General features: G+C 40.9%; 1 protein-coding gene across 6 annotated transcripts in view; it reads left to right on the top strand.

The window, feature by feature from the left end:
- The window catches only part of LMBR1 (limb development membrane protein 1), a 145,363-nt gene that overhangs the window by 24,888 nt on the left and 98,529 nt on the right, over positions 1-21,946 (top strand). For 3 of the 6 annotated variants that reach the window (XM_055421643.2, XM_055421641.2, XM_055421639.2), the window contains exons 2-4: positions 174-246; positions 2,880-2,919; positions 5,454-5,593. In XM_055421643.2, coding sequence (XP_055277618.1) covers positions 174-246; positions 2,880-2,919; positions 5,454-5,593 — 253 coding nt within the window. Of the gene's footprint in view, positions 1-173; positions 247-2,879; positions 2,920-5,453; positions 5,594-21,946 lie in introns of those variants that run through there. The other 3 variants (XM_088834787.1, XM_055421640.2, XM_088834786.1) reach the window with 3 other exon arrangements.

Raw genomic sequence — 21,946 nt, 5'->3', positions numbered from 1 at the left:
TAAACTGAGCTGACTAGCTTGTATAAGTTAATACTTCATAATACTTTTTATTAGCTAAAATTTTTACTATGTAATAGATTAAGTTATTTTTCCTTATAAATACCAAAGATGTATTTTGTTTTACTTAAAAAGGTAAGCAGAAATGTAACTGTGTTAACTTTGTGTTGTTTCAGATCTGTTTCCTTCTTTTTGCCATTCTCTACATTGTTTCCTACTTCATCATCACCAGATACAAGAGGAAATCAGGTAAGCAGACGCACTCTAAGGAAAGCTTTGGCTCTACTGCCGTGTGGCCTAGACATGCCCCTTGGCCACATGTAACGTCATCACGTTAGTGTGTTCAGCACGTTAGTCAGCACGTTAGTGTGTTCATCATGCCCGTGATTGGAGCAGGCAGGTGCCTGACACCAAGAGCACTAAGAACAGCCTCCAGGGAATCTGACTGCTTGCAGGGCCAGTGGTCAGACCAGGTCTACTCCTTAGCCCGGAGCCCTTGTTTATCCTCATTCTTATATTCAACTAAGAATAGTCCAGGGCTCTTCAGTGTCTGGGAAATTCCAGAGCTTATGAGGATGTTTGGTTCCTCCACTCTGAATTTGAACATACTCACCCCCATCACCCCTACCTCTTTCTTTCTCTCACTACCAGAGTATTGTTTCTTTCTAAAGTGGTGTAGAATTTAGAGTCTCCATGATACCCAGATGGTACTGGTGGTAAACAACCCGCCTGCCAAGGCAGAGATGTAAAGAGACAAGGTTTGGTCCCTGGGTCAGGAAGATCCCCTGGAGGAGGGCATGGCAGTCCAGTATTCTTGTCTGGAGAATACCCTTGGATAGAGGAGCCAAGGGGATTCTGGTGGGCTATAGTCTACAGGGTCGCGAAGAGTCCAGTGTGACTGACATGACTTTGCACACATGCATAATACCATTTAACATTCAATTATGTGTTATGTTATTCTTGTATTTTGTCATGTGTATCCTTATCTCACCAGGGGGACCATTATATCGATTTTTTAAATGAATTTTGTGCTGATTTATTCACACATTTTTATGCCAGAGTTTTGTAAGTAACTAACCATTGTTTTTTTTTTATAAAATAACTGAAGTAGTTACTTTCCTGACTTCTGTTAAATTTGAGCTACTTCTGTGAAATCACAAGATTTCCACTTGTGATGCTAGGCTAATAGTAGGTGCCATGTGAATATTTAAGGATTTCAAATATTAAAGATTCCTTATGTTGTCACAGTAAACTTTAAGGATTTTTACAGAAATCAGGAGATAGTGCTTGCTGTAGTGCACTGCTTGGCTTAGTGGCTGCACTGAAATTCTCTGGATTCCTTACTCTCTCAAGATTTTGAAGACCTGGGATCCAAGACAGTATCTTAGCTGCTTTAAAAGATGTTTTAGCCTCAAGCTTCGTAGATGATGTGCATTGAACGAGGGAGAGAGAGAATGAGTGAACAATGCATTGTTTTAGAGGAAATCAGGGGATGACGAGCAGGAAAACAGGAGGTCTATGGGGTGTTTCTAGAGTGATCACAGAAGGGTAATGAAGACCCCGGGCCTGGCTGGTGGAGGCCTGGCAATGGAGCGGACACAGGTGTGACGCTGTTAAAGCGCTCTTCAGGATTGTGTGGTTGACTGGGTGTAGGTGCAGCAGTGCAGACATTGATTGTGACAGTGGTGCTTTGTGGTCCTTCTGGTTGTAGAAGTATTTCGGGCAGCCAGTAATTAAGAATAGAGTTTGGACTAAGAGAATGGCCCAGATATGCCCTTGTCACTGAAGCAGGTGGGTACTCAGAATTCCAGAGCCCCACACAGAGAGCCTTTGAGGACAACCCCAGAGAGGTGTTGAGGAGAAAGAAGGGCTGGGGTGTTGTGTAATATTTTTGTAATTGGATCATAGTTTCCTTAGCTGGTAAGATTATGTGGGAGGACTAAAAAGATGGCCGACCGCCACGCACGCAGGAGAGGGTAGGGTGAGGAAGCACCAGAGCAGGGCCAGCTGCTCCTTGAAAAGGACACAAAGCATGTGCGTTTCTGTCTGTAACCGGAGCAAATGATGCAGCGTCCAGGCAGTGGTGTACAGGGTGGTTAGGGTGAAATCCTCATTCTTACCATTAGTAGCAATAGGCTCAAATTACAGAAAAGTGTGTGTGAGTTCTAAGATTCTGAATTTTAATTTATAGTAAATTTTTTTTTGTTGTTATTATCAACCAGGGGCTTCTGTGGTGTCTCAGATGGTAAAGAATTTGCCTGCAATGCAGGAGACCCGGGTTTGATCCCTGGGTCAGAAAGATCACCTGGAGCAGGGAATGGCAACCCACTCCAGTGTTCTTGCCTGGAGAATCCCGTGGACAGAGGGCCATAGTCCACGGGGTCACAAAGAGTCAGACACAACTGAGCTACTAATAGCACACAGTATCAACCAAAAACTCATTCATTAGCAAGTTCACTGACTTCGTATAACAGTCAACCTGGAGGGGGAACTTATGTAAACCCGGGGCTAATTCATATCAATGTATGGCAAAACCAACCAATATAATATTGTAAAATAATTTGCCTCCAATAAAAAATAAATTAATTACCTAAAAAAAAAAAAAAACAGTCAACCTGAATGTGGTTCCAAGGTTCTACTGAGTTTTATTTCCCTGAGCACTAAACATTTGGAAGATTTTAATTTACATATGGGAGTTTTATTAATCAGGATTTTTTGATCTGTCAAAAGACTCTTGTTCTTTAACCACATCCTATCCTATCTGATTTAGTGAGATTTAGAGTTGGAAAATTGCTTCATCAGGTTTATATTTTATGTTTTATTAAATTAATGAAACATTTTGTTGTAAGATAAAAATGTTAATGCCTTGAACATTTTTGCAGATGAACAAGAAGATGAAGATGCCATAGTCAACAGGATTTCGTATGTATTTTAATGTTCAGTTCTCGTGTTTCTAATTCTAGAGTCATGAATTTTCAAAGCTTAATTCTGCCCTTTGGGCAGAAATATGGAAAAAATTCACCTAAAGTATTGCAACTTTACAGTATTACAGCAGCTTTTTCAGGAAAGTACATGTAAGTGAACACATGGATAATTGTGGACTGACTATCTGTTGAAATTTGCTTGCTTAAGGAGCCAACAAAGGTCTTGGCCATCCCTTAGCCTCTCTCGGCCCACACCGGGAAGTCCTGTTGGCTCTGTCGTCAGAGTCTGCTCCATTTCAGAGGGCAACGTTTCTAGAACTGCCTTCAGTTCTGAGGAACACTTTTCTGTAGTTGTATAAGCAGTCAACATGTCTGCATTTTCTGGCTTGACCCAGGGCCCTACTTTGAGAACCCCTTGTTGGCATTTAGCTCTGCTGCATCAGCCTTTTATGGACAATTCTCCTAGCCACTCAGGGCAGCAGATGGTATGACCCTGTTTTGTATCTCTAAGGCCAGTCACCTTCTAGAAGGGTTTTGATGTAAGGTCCACTGTTATATTTATGGTGACTATATATTCAGGATTTCTGGGTAACTTTTGATTTCAAAAATGTTTGCGTGTCCTCATACACTTACTTCTGGGTCACATACACCTCCAAGCTTTAGACTTGGAAGCCACGGTGGGCCTTTACAGCTGGGTTGCTGGCCAGTGTGCTGAGGGTCAAGAGATAGGGGGGCTAGGAAGGCTTCATGGGGCAGAGGACGCAGAGGGGCCCCGAGGGAGAGGGTGACTGCCCAGACACACAGAGCCTGAGAACCCGCTCCCTGTGAGGAGGAGGGGTGAGCCTGACATTGTGTGGGCCCTGTTGTGGCCAGGGGAGCCCGGGAGGGTGGGTTGGGAGTCTCGTGCAGGGCCTGGGGGCGGGGCCTGTGGGTGCGAAGGAGGGAGCAGAGGTGGCTGTAGCAGTTGGAGGACAGAGATGCAGGTCCCGGGAGGTCCCTGGAGGTAGGTGCCCTGCTGGCAGTGCACGTGGGAAGGAGGTGTGTCCCCACTTTTCCCAGCAAACAGGCTGTCCACCAAGCAAGACCGCTTCGTGTGCTGTCCCCTGTGTCTGAGTTGAACTGCAATGTTGACATGTATCATATGTCTACATTAAAAAATTCATCAGTCTTTTGCTAAACAGGGGAGGTTATCTTTGGCTTTTAAGTAGGAAAACACTTCTCTTGTTTGCCACAAGATGGCACTGGCCTCAAAGTTACTCTATTAGATGTGTTTTGCGCATTTAGTATGATTTTTTTTTCTTATATTTTCTTACATGTATTTTCACGTTCTTTCTACATTAAATTTAATGGAAGGGATATTAAATTAAAATTTAATCTCTAATTTTAGTAAGGGAGATTCCCTTTTCCTTTGTCATTTTAGTCTTCAAAAAACTTTAAAAATTAGATATAAAATTGTAAGCATTTTGGACATGTATAACTGAGAAAGTTAAAGCCCCTTATGTTCGCTCTCCTTGGAGTTGTTATATATTATGCTAGATTTTTTTAATGTATCTCTTTTCCTGTGTGAAAATACACATGTTGGGGAAGGGGGATGGGAGAGAGCATGGTTTATATTTATTGTCTGTGCTTTTTCTTTTTAACTTTATTTTAGACATTTTCCATATTATACATTTTAAGCTATCCTATTTTTAAAAATGACAAAATCATCTTTTAAATATTGTTTAATAGTTTCCTACAATTTATTATATAGTTTATTTAGCCTTTACCTATTTTAAGAGATAGTAGACCAATGGCTTTGTAAGTTTTTCTTCCAGAAATAACCATTTTAGCTTAAGTTGTTTTTCATACTGTTTCACAAGTATTTTTTTCACCTGAAATAGTTGTTGCGTTGCTCTTCGCATGTACTGCTGGCATTGTTAATTAAATGCAGCTGTGAAATAAATGGTTAGACTTGAGAGGGGACTGAGACTGCAGCCCACCCCCCTTGGCTGTGTGCAGTGCTGTGTGCAGTACTGTGTGCAGTGCTGTGTGCAGTACTCCGTGCAGTACCCTGTGCAGTGCTGTGTGCAGTGCTGTGTGCAGTACTCCGTGCAGTACCCCGTGCAGTGCTGTGTGCAGTGCTGTGTGCAGTACTCCGTGCAGTGCTGTGTGCAGTGCTGTGTGCAGTACTGTGTGCAGTGGTGTGTGCAGTACTCCGTGCAGTGGTGTGTGCAGTACTCAGTGCAGTACTCCGTGCAGTGCTGTGTGCAGTACTGTGTGCAGTGCTGTGTGCAGTACTCCGTGCAGTGCTCCATGCAGTACCCCGTCTTAGTCTGTGTCTGCTCCCGGCCCGCGTGGTAGGCTCAGCGGTCTTCTCGGAGGCGCGTTTAGAGTTGGTCTAGTTTAACTGCTGGGACCACATGCATTTCATTTGTCCTCCAGCTGCATGGACTCAGTGAAGCGCATGTTACGTCTTTCTGGATTTCAGAGCCTGAAGAGGGCTCTGCCCCTTTTGAGTGACCTCTGCAGCCTCTGCTTTTCCGTCTCTTCCAGGTTGTTTCTGAGCACCTTCACGCTGGCAGTGTCGGCCGGAGCCGTCTTGCTTCTACCCTTCTCGATAATCAGCAATGAGATCCTGCTTTCTTTTCCTCAAAACTACTATATTCAGTGGCTGAATGGCTCCCTGATTCATGGTTAGTATATATGTCTTAATATAATCACAATTAGTGTTTTAATTTTATACTGTATTATATTTAACATTTTTCCTTTTCTTATTTTCCATAAAATATGCGTCTTCCTTCAGTAAACTATTTGAGTCCTTCATAAAATCAGAAAAGCAGATTTTACTGACTAGTCTGATTCTTAGTTGTGAAAAGCTTTTCTGCAAGAAGCAGCATTTATACTGTGATTTTGATAAATACATTTTCCTTTAATTATTTAGCAAGAGAATTTTGATTTATCTGGGTATGTCAGAACTCAACCTCCATTTCAGACCTTAAAAAAAAGCTTACCATAGTTTCTATTTTATTTATTTGCTGTTAATTTCTTTAGTCATTTCAGAATGTATGATAGAAGGGGGAAAAACTCTTTTGTCAAGGACAGACTTTAAAATTTGTTGTTGCTGTTGTTCAGTTGCTAAGTCTGACTCTCTGAGACCCCATGGCCTGCAGCACACCAGTCTTCTTGTCTTCCACTGTCTCCCAGAGGTTGCTCACACTCTTGTCGACTGAGTTGGTCATACCATCCAACCATCTCATCCTCTGTTGCCCCCTTCTCCTGCCTTCAGTCTTCCCCAGCATCAGGGTCTTTTCCAGTGAGTCAGCTCTTCTCATCAAGTGACTGAAGTATTGGAGTTTCAGCTTCAGCCTCAGTCCTCCCAATGAATATTCAGGGTTGATTTCCTTTAGAATTAACTTGTTTGCTTGCTCTCCTTGCTGTCCAAGCTACTCTCAAGAGTCTTCTCCAGCACCACAATTGAGAAGCATCAATTCTTCGGCAGTCAGCCTTTATGGTCCAACTCTCACATCCTTACATGACTACTGGAAAAACCATAGCTTTGACTGTATGGACCTTTATCAGCAAAGTGATGTCTCTGCTCTTTAATACACTGTCTAGGTTGGTCATAGCTTTCCTGCCAAAGAGCTGCAGTCACCGTCCAGCATGATTTTGGAGCCCAAGAAAATAAACTCTGTCACTGTTTCCACTTTTTCCCCTTCTGTTTGCCACAAAGTGATGGGACCTTCACTATGATGCTATGATCTTCGTTTTCTGAATGTTGAATTTTAAGCCAGCTTTTTCACTTTCCTCTTTTACCTTCATCAAAAGGCTCTTTGTTGCTCTTGGCTTTCTTCCGGAAGAGTGGTATCATCTGCATATCTGAGGTTATTGTTATTTCTTTCTCCTGGCAGTCTTGATTTCAGCTTGTGCTTCATCCAGACCAGCATTTTGCATGATGTACTCTGCATATAAGTAAAATGAGCACGGTGACAGCATACAGCCTTGATGTGCTCCTTTCCTAATTTTGAACCAGTCTGTTGTTCCATGTCTGACTCTAACTCTTGCCCCTTAACCTGCATGTAGGTTTCTCAGGCGGTAAGTAGTCTGGTACTCCCGTCTCTTTTAGGATTTTCCCATTTTGTTGTGATCCACACAGTCAAAGGCTTTAGCATAGTCAGTGAAGCAGAAGTAGATGTTTTCCTGGAATTTCCTTGCTTTCTGTATGATCCAGTGAATGTTGGCAATTAGATCTGTGGTTCCTCTGCTTTTTCTCAGTCCAGCTTGTATATCAGGAAGTTCTCTTTTCATGTGCTGCTGAAGCCTAGCTTTAAGGATTTTGAACATTACCTTGCTGGCGTGTGAAATGAACACAGTTGTAAGGTAGCTTTCAACATTTTTTGGCATTGCCCTTCTTTGGGATTGGAGTGAAAACTGATTTAAAATTAACGTGGTTAAAAAAATAATGACTTATTTTGGCAATGTGGTATATTGCTTTGAAGCAAAATAGATCTGAATTTCTATTCAGATCAGTCTTGGCTCTGATTTTCTGGAAACGTTTCATGAGGTAGGACGTTTTAATTTGTAAAGTATATACAAAGATCTAATACACATATGTTTTTTATGTGTTTCATTGTCTTTTGCCTACTTTTTTCCATATTGAATTATATTATCTCTTTATGTGTGAAATGCATCAGCTGCTTATCAGATTTTTGTAAATATGTTTTTATGGTTATTTTGCTTTTTAATTTTGAGTTTTTGATTGCAGGGTTTTTGCTTTTTATGTGTCCAGTCTTTTTCTTCCTTTGGTTTCTGTAATTGTTTTTGTATTTAGAAGATGATCTCCCTTCCTGAGATGTGACAAATACTCCCTTTTTTTTGTTGTTCTTTAAAAAATGGTTTTGTTTGCATGTAACTGTTTAATCTATTTGGAGTTTATACAGATAACTACCTTTTTTCCTTACCCCTTTGTGTTTAAAGAAATACATATTTGCTGTAGAAAATTTGGAAAGCAAAATTTATAGTGAAGAAAATTAGAATTAGAATCTCACAACCCAGAGAATGACTGTGAATATACTGTTACCTAAACCCTTGCATATTGTGTGTGTGCATGTGAAAACATAACTGAATAAATAGTGAAATGGAACCTTAATGGAATTCAATAGATGAGAAATTTCCCCTTTTTAATTACAGTGAGGGTAGGCATTTACAAAGCACATTTATCAGTTGTTTGTATTTGATTTTTAGTAAATTGCCCCCCTGTATTTCTTGTGTCCATTTTTGTGAGTTTTTAAGTATTAACTGTCAGGTTAATTGCAAATGTTTCCTTCCCAGTTGGCCTTTTAATACTGCTTATCCTGTTTCTTGACAAGAAGAATTTTGACACCTTAGTCTGTCGGGTATTTTACACTGGCCTTGTGCTTTCTGTCACACTTGAAACTGGAAACAAATGGAGTTATTGATGCCCTGAAGACCAAATGAATTCAGTAAAGTTAGAACTAACTGTTAAGTGAATAAAGAGAAATTACTCCATTTTTGTTGCTTAGCAATTGAACTCAACAAATTAAGGTCTTTACTGAAATTGACACAAAAAAGTCAGCCATCTACTGGAAAGTCACTGTGAAAGGTAGGAAACAACGTGGAAGTGAGGTGAGTTGTCTTTATCAATGGTGGGCGCAAAACTATATGTATCAGTGATTTTTCTGATGAATTACTGTTACATGACAGTCCGTTACTAGTAGCAGTTCGGTAATGTACGGTCTGCAGGTGTGTTTGGTGCACGCTGTCTGAAGTGCTTGTCGAGGACTCGGCTCCCTGTGGCCCTCACTCTCCATGGCGCTGTCGCTTCTTGGCGCGTGCGCTCTGAGGGTCGGGCTCCAGGTGTTTTCCCGGAGGTGCAGGTGGTCTCAGTCCAGGCTGACCAGAATTATGAGGGAACCGGCCTTTGTTTCCAGTTTTACTAAACAGAAAATGCATGACATACTTAATGACCTTTAAATACTCTAATCATAGCCATTTATTTATTCTTTTTATGGACTGAAAGTAAGAACTATCAGTACACAATGTGCTATGTATTTATGCTGGTCTTAACCTTGAAAGTAAATGTATTTGTTTGTATTGGTTGCCTTTCTGATTATAATGTAAGAGGTGTAAGCTCAGGCATTGTATTTTGTTTATGAATCAGGGCTTAGAGAAGTGCTTCCAACATAGTGGTAGCCCAGTAAACAGGTGTTGAATGAGTAGGTAAATTGTAAACAGTAGTTTTAACCTCCAGTGACCATGTCAGCTGAAAGCTGGGGAGCTAGAGGAGGAGCCCCTGAGTTACATCGTTGCTTGTAGATACATTCTTGTGGTAGGTCTTAGGAAGTCCTAGCCACCAGCGCTGGACGTTGTTCTCGAGGGTTTGATGAGCCTGACTTTGTTTCTGCTTCTGGTTTTTTGGTAGAGCTGCTTGTAGTGAATTTCATAAAGCTTCACATTTATCTTTCTCTTCTGAATTCGTAGTTGTATTTAACCTTGTAGATGACATCCAGGGAGTGTTTGTTTCCTTAGATTGTCTTGGGGTTGGAGATTCATCAGCCTTAGATAAGCATTAATGGGGCCAGACTATCACAGGGGAGCACACAGGGTGTAGTTCAGTGTGAGGCTGACGGCAGTGGTGACAGGAGCCGGGTCAGCTGTGGAGAATATCCGTCCGTGTTGCTGTGGCTGCACATAGCCTCCGTCCCGGGCGCTGTGGCCCTCTGTGATGGGCTTCCTGGGTGATGGCGGGTGGCTCGGGGAGGGGGCTGATAGGGTCTGTGAGACTAGGACGAGTCCGTCTGTCCGCGTTACTGTGAGCCTCCTCTGCTGAGTCTGCCTCTGAGTTCACATTGTTTTCCCGTTCAGAGTGGGCTGTCTGCACACTTCTTCTCCAAATCTCCTCGTTTACCGTTTTTCCAGTCACGCTCCTTCTAAGTCCCTGACCTTCCAGCTGAGCCATAGGCCAGTATGAATGTGTAATTATGTGTCTCGCCATTGCTGAGCAAAGTGAGGGGTCAGGTACACTGCCCAAAGTCCTGTCCATTGGGGGATTCCCCGTCACTGCTGGCCTTTGTATATGTCCCAGGGAGGGCTGTCCCCCTGGGGGCAGTGTCTGCATGTTTGGCAGACCCGTCTTCTCTTCTGCCAGCTGATCAGAAGGAATGCCCACCAGGCCACAGGTACAGTTCAGCTACGGGAGAGAAGTGGGGACTGTGGGCGTCTGGGTGACTTCCATGTGACTTACTCATGCCTTCAGGGCCTGCTCAGGCACGATCACCACTTGCACCTGATGTTGGGGTGTTGCTGTGCATGTCCACTTTATGGCTTGGCACACCCCCCAGTTTATGACGGCCCACTCAGGTTGCATGGTGACGTGGTGGCTCAGAGTTCAGTGTTCAATCTCTGCTAAGCCTGACGGCAAGCCAGTTACTTTCTCAGAGGGAAGGTAGTAGTTACCTGCAGGGGGATGGCAGGACTTTGTTCCGAAATCCCAAGGGCCTTTGCTGTGATTCCCCTCCAGTGTCTGTCATGGGCTCTGAACAGCATCTTCTCTGCTGCCAACACTTCCAGCACCATTAGATCTGCTGGGTCGTAAGGCCAAGGGCAAAGCAGCCTGCAGAGCTGCTTAGACCTGCTGCAGAGCCTTCTCTTGTTTTGAGCCCTGCTCAAAACCAGCAACTTTCTGTATCACTCAGCAATGGGCCAGAGTGGCGCACCCATGCAAGGAACATGTTCCTTTCCAAATCCCAAGAAGGCCCTGAGCAGTGCGCCTCTACTTGGTGTGGGAGAGGCCAGGTGCCACAGCCTAGAAGGGCTGTGACCCAGACCGCTGGGCCCTGGAATGTCTTCCGACAAGTCTGGAGTCGTTGCTGCTGCTTACTCACTAGGTCTGCCTAGCGTACTGTCATCTGTGTAGTGGAGCAGTGTGCATCCCCGGAAGGGAATGGTGATGGAGATCCCTCAAACCCAGCTGTGACATGGGCCAGGAGGAGCTGGGCCTTGAAGTCAGGACAGTGAAGATGAGCTGTTTGCCTCGCCAACTGAAAGCAGACTGCTTCCGGTGGGCCTTGTGGGTGGACTTTCCCAGGTGGCCCCAGTGGTGAAGAACCCACCTGCCATTGCAGGCCTCTTGGCCAGGGATGGAAAAAAAAGCTTTTGTCTCATCGGTAGGCATACCAGATACCAGGACATGTATTCATTTGCCCTCACAGTGAAGCCATGCCTGCTGCAGCAGCTGCACCGTAGCACCCCCTGGTTGACAGTCGCTCTCTGGTTGAGCTGCTGGGAACCCACGGTCATGCTCCAAGGTCCCGCCTGGGGACGTGAGAGGCAGCCCCCCTCTCATCCCTCATCCCTGCCTCACCTTCAGGAGGGTGGGATTTCTTGTGGGTTATGGTTTCCAGGTTAGGGGTGGTTCTAGTGGCTTCTGCTTGGCCTTTCTCACTGTGATAGCTCTTATTCTACAGGTCAGGGGACTGTGTGGGGATTCTGCCTGTATTTGAGCATGTCCGTTCCAGTTAGGCATTCCAGACCTGGGGAAGGAGCTGCAGCACAGGTTCAGGGACCCACTGTGAGACATGTGCAGCCTGAGCTAAACTCTCTTGACCCGCTAACCTCCACAAGCCCCTGCTCTGACCGGGGTGACGTTTTGGGTCCCCTGGAGGTAGTGTCATTTCAGAGTCAGAGTTAGTAGTCCCCGAATGTCTGATGGTATTTCTTACCCCAGGGCAGTGATGGTGTCCGTATTCATGTGTTAGTCATTTGCCATCTTGTGACATTTATGGGATTTTTTTGAATTCTTTTTTGTTAAATGTTTTGTAAATTTATGCTAAATTCTTTGAGGCCTGGGAACATGTCTTAAATTCTGTTAATCTCCCATGAGGCACCTGTCCCAGTTCTTGTACAGGGCCAAGTTCTTGTACATTGATTGGAGGTAACAGTTATTAATTGTGTTATTAGGAATGCTTTGCTAGAGTAGACTTAATTTGAAAATAAATTTAACGGCTTATTCTGAAAAATTATCAGTATGGAACGATGGTGCCTTTAATGTGTAACTCACATGGGGATTAGAGGCTAAAATATGTGTCGACAGTGCTTTGAAATCTATAAGTGCATTCAGTTTAGCTTGGATACAGTGTTTGGATCTTGGACATGTGTTTGAAATGTTTCATGTTAACTGTATTACCTTGCAATTATAGAGTTCTGGGCCAGAATTTAGTGACGTTAATAAATAGAATATTAAACTTAGTTCTAAATCACTATCTTGCAGTAAGATGTAGCTCTGTCTACAATGAGAAAAGTTATTAAAACATTTTCTTCAAAAACATAATATAGAAATGATATTGGAGCTGGAGTGGGTCAGGTTGATAGCCTTCTGCTCATTGATGGTTTTAGCTGGGGCTCTTTGTCACCGTCAGCTGGATGCTAAGAGAGATGGGGTTCGTTGTTCCCTTGGTGTGGGCCATGGCATGCCAGTGATCATAGTTTATCATAGGAGGGTACAGAAGGAGCCGAAAGGACAAATTAAAATGGTAGCTAAAATTTATATTATTTTAAATTCTGGTTTATTATTACAATTAAAATAGGGAAAGAATAAAAATAGAAGAAAGTGTCTATTGTATTCACTTACTGTATCTTTACTATTAGAAAGTAAGTAGAGAAGTGCGGAATTCTCCAGATGAGCCACCATTCAGCAGCTTAGTGACTTTCCCTTTCTGAGTGATGGGAAGCTTTGGGACTGGGTGCAGGTAGTGGTTACACAGGGTTGTAAACATACTAAATGCCACTGGATTAGCCACTTCAAAATGACGCTTCCATGTGTGTGAGTTTAACGTGAAAATGAAACTTTCACATATCTTTGGGTATAATCAAGTTATAACCTTAAGTAAGGAAGTAATTCTTCAATTTTTGAGGTATTTTCTCTCAGCTAAGCTATCTATACTTACTTATGACCAGGCAGAGATACACATTTATAATATGATTGACCATTTTAAAATTCAGCCTGTTGAAAGATAACCACAATGAATCTGGCTTGACTTTGCAAGGTATGTGTACCTTATTTTGATTTGTCAGCAAGAAGAACCAATATGATATTTTGGACATGATGCAAGAACAGCCCCAAATCCATCTTTGTTTTATATATTTTCAAGACCCACAGAAGGTCAAAAAATTCATACTTTAAGATTATAAGATTATAAGTTAAAAAGGAAAAATAGGTATCATGTTTACTTATGTATAAACATTAAATCAAAAGTCTATTCTTACTAAATTTTAAGGTATCATTTTTAGTTAAATATTACTAACAATTTCTAGTTAATTGGTCTCAATAATTCAGTCATTTATTATAATGTGCTTTATTCTAGTTATATAGTTACTAGATATTTATTATTTATTATGGTGAAAATATAAAACAATCTAAGTAGGAAATTTGCTTAAATTTTGGTAGATCCAAACAGTGGAGTGCTTTTTTACATTATAGATGATGATGTAGATGAATATTTGTCTATATAGAAAGATGTTGAAAAAAAAGTTTTCCTTTGAGTGGTAGGATTATGTAATATAGAAAATTTATATTTTATAAAAAATTCTGTTTTGGTGTTTGCATTTATAATATTTCTACAGTAGATGTGTTTTGCTTTTTTTATTTTAAAAACAAAGTTAAAATGTTTCACAGCTTGTTGCTAAAATTGTTCTTTTTGTTTTATTTTCCTTCCAAGTGCAGAAGCAAAAGCTATACTTGTGAGGTTCTCACAACACTATTCAAGAGCGAACTTGTAGTCTTTCCTTTAAAGCTTATTTATGCTTTATACGAGCTGTTGTCTCGTATACATGGTTATCATTATCCTCTTGCTATATTCCATATATATGTGTTAATATACTGTATTGGTGTTTTGTTTCTGGCTTACTTCACTTTGTATAATAGGCTCCAGTTTTGTCCACCTCATTAGAACTAATTCAAATGTATTCTTTTTAATCGCTGAGTAGTACTCCATTGTGTAAATGTACCACAGCTTTCTTATCCGTTCGTCTGCGGATGGACATCTAGGTTGCTTCCATGTTCTGGCTATTATAAACAGTGCTGCGATGAACACTGGGGTACATGTGTCTCTTTCAATTCTGGTTTCCTCAGTGTGTATGCCCAGCAGTGGGATTTCTGGGTCGTATGGCAGTTCTATTTCCAGTTTTTTAAGGAATCTCCACACTGTTCTCCATAGTGGCTGTACTAGTTTGCATTCCCACCAACAGTGTAAGAGGGTTCCCTTTTCTCCACACCCTCTCCAGCATTTATTGCATGTAGACTTTTGGATAGCAGCCATTCTGGCTGGCGTGAACTGGTACCTCATTGTGGTTTTAATTTGCATTTCTCTAATTATGAGTGATGTTGAGCATCTTTTCATGTGTTTGTTAGCCATCTGTATGTCTTCTTTGGAGAAATGTCTGTTTAGTTCTTTGGCCCATTTTTTGATTGGGTTGTTTATTTTTCTGGAATTGAGCTGCAGGAGTTGCTTGTATATTTTTGAGATTAATCCTTTATCAGTTGCTTCATTTGCTATTATTTTCTCCCTTTCTGAAGGCTGTCTTTTCACCTTGCTTATAGTTTCCTTTGCTGTGCAGAAGCTTTTAATTTTAATTAGGTCCCATTTGTTTATTTTTGCTTTTATTTCCAATATTCTGGGAGGTGGGTCATGGAGGATCCTGCTGTGATTTATGTTGGAGAGTGTTTTGCCTATGTTCTCCTCTAGGAGTTTTATAGTTTCTGGTCTTGCATTTAGATCTTTAATCCATTTTGAGTTTATTTTTGCATATGGTGTTAGGGAGTGTTCTAGTTTCATTCTTTTACAAGTGGTTGACCAGTTTTTCCAGCACCACTTGTTAAAGAGATTATCTTTTCTCCATTGAATAGATGTAATTTAACCAGAACCATGAGAAAGTTGGTATTGCGTGAATTCTGAGGCACTTTCGACATGTTGTAGGAGTGATGTGGACTTTCTTGAGTTTTACACATTCATAAGTGTCTGTATCTCGTGCCTTTGTTGGTTCTCTGTGAGCTGTGGTTTCTGGGAAGTGAGCAGCTCTCATTCCTGTAACTCTTGTAACCCAGTCATTCGTGTGCCTCCTTCATGAGGATTCAGTGCGGCTGCGGTGCTGTTATCCCTCTGATAGGAACTCTTAACTCGGTGTAAAGCCCCAAAGGTCTGTTGCTGCTGCTGCTAAGTCACTTCAGTCGTGTCCGACTCTGTGTGACCCCATAGACGGAAGCCCACCAGGCTCCCCCATCCCTGGGATTCTCCAGGCAAGAACACTGGAGTGGGTTGCCATTTCCTTCTCCAAAAGGTCTGTTACTTATTTTTATTTCATATTGTACTATATTTTATTTATAGTGTTGTGTTTGTTTCAGGTGTATAGCAAAGTGATACAGTCATATATATATATATGAATTAACAAAAGCAGTTCCTGTCTTTTGATGGGGAGCTCGTGGTTTATAATATAAATGGCATTATTTTGAGAGAGGGATAACTTAGGTATGGCATTGGGTTTTTTTTCTTTTTGCAGCTTGAGGCAATTGTAAAATAACTTAATGTAGCTTTTTGCAACTGTGTTTTCTATAGTATTTTTTTCATTTGGTGAAATTTTAACTGTTAATGTTTATGGCATTGTGCTTTGTACCATCTATTAAATAAAAATTAAAATTAAAAAAATATAAAGATTATGCTTTCTTAGATTTTTTTTTTTTATGTCACTTTTTGACAATTGGATTAGATCTTCAATTCCAGTGAAATATGGTTTTAACTTAGTTTTACCGCTTTGGAAATTATTGAATATGGCTGAACTTGGATTAATTTTGTAATTTAAATAAATGAAGTTTTTTGTCTGTGTGATTAAAAAGTGATAGATTTTTTTTGCTTCATAGTGTTATATTTTGTATTGAAATAGTTTGTGGCTCCAGCAGATGGAGCTAGAAGGTAATGTATCCATTGGTGATCTGGCAGTTCAGTTTGGTTGGATTGAGTTTTGAACTAAGTATTCTGGAATTGTTAAGTAGCTTTTGTTTTAGATACTTCTTTTGGGGATAGACATTGAATATCTTTCAAAACAGTTGTCAATGCAACTAATTTAGATAAACTGCAAGTTTTAAGAATTTATAGGGTTCTACTGTGTTGGAGCATATGATTTTAGTTTTCTGAAGTAGAGAAATTTAGCTAACATTTTTTCTTTTACAAATTGATAAGTAATAATATATAATACAATAAAGGTGGTGGTAGTAGTATGTTATGTGTATTAGCCCTAATTTTTAATTTAATAACGTTTTATCAAAGTTATACCATATTCTTAAGAGATATTTATGTGTGTATGTCTGATATATGTTGTCAGAATGCTGAAAACTTGTTAAGTTTTACGGTTTTCAAAAATAAAATGACAACTTAGGAGTGTATAGTAGCTTTATTATTTTTCTAATTAAATGTTCTCATAGTAACTTTTGGAGAAGGCGATGGCATCCCACTCCAGTACTCTTGCCTGGAAAATCCCATGGACAGAGGAGCCTGGTAGACTGTAGTCCATGGGGTCGCTAACAGTTGGACACAACTGAGCGACTTCACTTTCACTTTTTATTTCCATGCATTGGAGAAGGAAATGGCAACCCACTCTAGTGTTCTTGCCTGGAGAATCCCAGGGACCGGGGAGCCTGGTGGGCTGCTGTCTATGGGGTCGCACAGAGTCGGACACAACTGAAGTGACTTAGCAGCATAGTAACTTTAACTTTTTTATATGTTGCAAATTTGATAATTAAAGTAGCATGAGCTGAGTCTGAAGCTTTCACATTTATTCTGGTTAATTTAATTTTTTGCATTTAATTATTTAGATTTTTTTAAAAGCTGGTTGTTTACATAGGTGATTATATTGTTACCTAGTACATTACCGTCAACTCTCAAATTCTTTGTGTTAATTGAATTTTCCTTACAAAAGTAAATGTGGTGGAGGTTATATCTCTTTTTGCAGTTGTGATTGGTAGAACCATCAGCAGTAATGTTGACTTTCCTGGAAAGACGCAAGTGGGGGAAAATTTAAAAAAATTAAATTATATGTGTTATATTAATATATGAAGTTCAGTACATAAAAGAAGACACCAATTTCATTACAAACTTAAATGAATTGTTATTCAGAATCTTTGTGATCATCCTGACTATTTTCTTCACTTATTGATAAAGATTTCTTTATTTAGATTTTCATGACTATCTTCATTTTAAGTTTTTTGGTTAGTTAGAATAGATATTTTTCCTGATTTGTGATCTTTTGCCTAAGGCAGACTTTTGTTTTTCAACTTTTGATTTCTAGAGAAGAATTTGAATTTGTATTTTTCGCTACATGAAAGGGACACATAATGATCAGAAGGGTAAATTCTAGAAGTTTATATACTTTTTATATTTAGAAATCAATAATAATGATGTCTCCTTTATAACATGGATGATAATTGTTTCAAATTACAACGCCTAAATAAAATTTTTCCCCTGTTTATAAAAGTATAGTGAAGCATTCAAGGTTTATACTCAACGGTTGAAACTATTTGAGTGCAATCACTGAAGCTGCTGCCACTTGATAATTTGTGATTTTGCAGAGGGTAGAATGTGAATTGTGCTTAGTAAGACTAGAAAGTAAATAGACTGAGATCTGTGACTGATTGGGGGCCCAGCTAGCATCTGCATCTCAATTAAGCTTTGCTGCTCTCTGCCCTTCTCAGGAATTTTGTGGGGAAGTTATATGGTATAGTGGTGTGGAGGATTTTGAGTTTCACAAAGGAGTTTAAATATGATTCTTAAGGATCTTTTATATGCCCCTTATAGAAGGCTTAGAACGTGTAGGCCAGTGGGAAGAAAAAAATCATCCATAATTCTACTATGTTCACATTGTTAATAATTTGGTATATTTCCTTGCAGTTTATTTTCTGAGCCTGTTTTTTGTCATTGTTGTTTTCATGTATTTTTAATGCCATATTAGAATACAGAGTATTGTGTAAGCCGTTTTTGGTGTAATTAGTGAGAATTGTTCTTTAAGGAAAGGGTCAAGAGCTGTGACCCTGTGGACTATGGCCCCCCAGACTCCCCTGTCCATGGGATTCTCCAGGCAAGAATACTGGAGTGGGTTGCCTGCTCTCCTCCAGGGGATCTTCCCCACCCAGGGATCAAACTTGCATCTCTTATGTCTCCTGCATTGGCAGATGGTGTTTTTTTTTTTTTTTTTAACCAATGGCGCCACCTATCTGGCCTAATTGCTGATGTGCTTTGGAATTTTCAGGATTTTGGACCATTTGCATTATGTTGAGTCAGGGTGGGGAGAGGCACCAGTGATAATTTAACATTTTGGTGTGTTACTTCTCTTCTGTTGCTCATGAGTGCTCTGTGAGTTACGTCTTAGCCCATTTTATACATGAACTAGGACGGCAGAGTCCCTTTTCTAGGTCTTGTATAGCTGGTAGGTGCAAACCCAGGCTGGTCAGGCGTAAGTGCCCCTCACGTAGACTTCTGCTCCCAGGCCTGGGAAGGCCTTAAACCATGAGCAGTGTGAGTCTCTTGTTGTGGACGAAGTGCGCCGAGTCCGTTCAGCATTTTACTAAAGTCCGGTTTGTTAAAGACTTTCTGTATTTGAAAGACATGTTGGTATCTTTAGGCTTGGATGTACAAAAGTGTTCTGTTTTAGTGTTTTCCAAACTGATCAGAAGCTCAGCTAAGCATTTTGTTTTACTGAGATGGATAGAATTAATGGGCTATCATATTTTCAGCTTAAACATGGCCCTTAGGGAAACTTGTGAAATAGATGTTCTCTTTTTGGCAGACCAGAAAGGGCCCTCACGATCTCATGAGCTGAAGTGAAGGTTTTCCCAGGTAGTGTGTTTATTAGAGGCTCTGGGGAAGAATTTGCTTCTGGGTTAATTCAAGCCGTGGCTCAGTTTCCGCTCCGCTCCGTCGCTCAGTTGTGTCCGACTCTATGCGACCCCGTGGACTGTAGCCTACCAGGCTTCTCCGTCCATGGGGTTTTCCAGGCAGGAATACTGGAGTGGGTTACCGTTTCCTTCTCCAGGGGATCTTCCCGACCCAGGGATCCAACCCGGGTCTCCCGCATTTGAGGCAGACGCTTTAACCTCTGCGCCACCAGGGAAGCCCCGTGGCTCAGTTTGGCTCTTTGTAAAGAGCTGTGGGCCTGAGGCCCCACTTCCCTGCAAGCTGCTTGCCAGGCGCTAGCCTGCCCTGCAGGCTACCTGCCTCCTTCCTCAGGTTTCCCATGTGACACCGCCCCTCCACCCCACCCCCCGCCCTAGCAGAGTTGTCTCAAGCTCTTCCCTGACTTACCCTTCTGCTGCTTTCTGACTCCTCTGAGAGAAAGTTCCCTGCTTTTAAACACTCCTTTGGTTAGATTGTACCCACCTGGCCTGTCCAACATGGTTTCCCAGTCTCTCTTTATTAAAAGTCCACAGCCTTAATTGTAACTGCAACATTCTTGTCTCCATGTATATTGGCTTGAAAATGTTTCCCCCAAGTTCACATCTGCTTAGAACCTCAGAATATAACCTTATTTGGAAATAATATCCTTGCTGATATAATTAGTAAATTAAGGTCACAATGAATTAGGGTGGGTCCTAGTCCAATAACTAGTGTCCTTACAAGAAGATAAAACAGAGACTTGCACAATGGGAAGAATGTGAAGACAAAGGCAGAGGTTGGAGTGATGTATCTGTGAGGCCAGGACTGTGCCACCTCTAAGGAAGGAGTCTTCCTAGAACCTCTGCAAGGAGTGTGGTCCTTCTGACACCTTGATTTTGGACTTCTAGCCTCCACAACGGTGGGAGAATAAATTCTTGTTGTTTGAAGCTGTCCAGTTTGTGGAACTTTGTTACAGAAGCCCTAAAAATGAATATACCATGTAGCATATTCACTAATAATACTGGATAACAACTCCAGGGATTAAGGCGTGAATATCTTTGGGGATTTGCTCTGCCTCCCACGAGCCTACAGCTGAGTACAAAGCAGGAAAATACAACCCATAATGAAGAGAAAAGTGAGTCAGAACTTGGAACTGACACAGATTCAAAATTAGTAAATAAGAACACTGAAACATTTCTTGTGACTCTTGTTTCATTTGTTCCAGGACTGGAGGAAAGACTGAACATATTGAGACTTGAAAGATGTAAAACATAACCAAATAAACTTCTAGAGGTGAAACCTGTAATATCTGACACGAAATGTACTGGATAGGATAAAGCAGATTAGATATTACAGAAGAGATCAGTGGATTCTAAGACATAGCAATAGAAAACTGTCTAAAAAAGAAACAGAGAAAGCAATGACAGAAAAACCAGGGCATCAGTGATACAACTGATGTTCCTGAAGGAGAGAGGGTTAAGAAAAATATTTGAAAAACTAATGGCAGAAAAATTTCAAGATTAGATGAAAACTACAAACCCTCTTATCCAAAAAGCTCAACTTGTCCCAGTTACAAAAGACCTGTCAAGATACATCATCAGATTGGTCAAAACAAGTAATAAGGAGAAATCAGAGAAAAAGATATAAAATACAGAGGAACAGTGATGAGAATTACAGCATATCTCTTGTGGGAAAAAAATGCAAGACAGGTGACAGAGTAGCAACATCTTAAAAGTACTGAAAGAAGAAAGCCCTGCCAACCTGGTTTTATATCCAGTGAAGATATTTTTCCAAAACAGAGTCAAAATAAAGACAGTCTCAGATATGCAAAAGGTGAAAGTTCATCACTGCAGACCTATACTACCAAAAATAAGGGACGCCCGCCAAGCAGAGGCAGAGTGGTAGAAGACAGAAATCTGGACCTATAAAACAGAGTGAAGGGCACTAGAAGTGGCTAATTTGTGGGTAGATATAAAAGACTATTTATCATAGAAGTCTTATGAAGAGAGAATTGACTTTAAATAAAAAATAGTAACAATATATTGTGAATTTTATAACGTGCAAGTAAATGCGCACGCCACCAGTAGCACAAGGGCGGGAGGAAAGCAGTGGGAGGAGACTGTGAGGGTCTCAAATGCTGTATGTGAATATGTGAAGCGTTGTTGTAGCTCTTGCAGGCAGATGGTGATGATTTAAAGGTGGATATGATAAACCTCAAACAACCCTAAAGTATCTCAAAGAAGAAAGACAGTAAGCACGCAGAAGAAATAGAACAGTATCACAGCAATGGTTAATCCAAAGGATCGCAGAAAAAGAAGGCAAAGGGGGGACAAAACAGTGGGACAAATAGGAAACCAAGAGCAAACTGACGCACTGAAGCCTGGTCATGTCAGTAAACAGCAGTGGCCTAAACATTGCGCTTAAAAGGCAGAGGTTACTGAATAAAAGAGAAAACACAAACACATGCTGCCTATAAGAACCTGCTTTAAGAGTAAACACACACCCACTGGTTAACAGCAATAGGAGAAAAAAGATTTCCTATACTAATTCTAAGGAAAAGGATGAAATAATTAGTATATTATTATCAGAGAAAGGTAAAGAATGTCAACAGGCATAAAGATCATTTCATAATGATGAAGGGGTTCATTCCTTAAAAGAACATAGTAATAAACTGAAAAAATGCCTGTTTACTACACAGCTATTAAATGCATGGGCTTCCCTGTTGGCTCAGATGGGGAAGAATCTGCCTGCAGTGTGGGAGACCTGGGTTCGATCCCTGGGTTGGGAAGATTCCCTGGAGAAGGGAATGGCTACCCACTCCAGTATTCTGACCTGGAGAATTCCATGGACAGAGGAGCCTGGTAGGCTACAGTGCATGGGGTTGCAAAGAGTTAGACACGACTAAGCAACTTTCACTATTAAACACATGAAGCAGAAACTTAAGAAAGGATTAATAGTCCAAGTTACAATTATGTTCAGATATGTTCAGTTCAGTTCAGTCGTTCAGTCGTGTCTGACTCTTTGCGACCCCATGAATCGCAGTACGCCAGGCCTCCCTGTCCATCACCAACTCCCGGAGTTCACCCAAACTCATGTGCTTCCAGTTGCTGATGC

This window comes from Moschus berezovskii, chromosome 3 (genome assembly GCF_049115385.1).
Source record: "Moschus berezovskii isolate FMDL1 chromosome 3, NW_MosBer_1.0, whole genome shotgun sequence".
NCBI lineage: Eukaryota > Metazoa > Chordata > Mammalia > Artiodactyla > Moschidae > Moschus > Moschus berezovskii.
The sequence above is the reverse complement of the archived record's forward strand: the minus strand, read 5'-3'. Positions and strand labels throughout refer to the sequence as shown.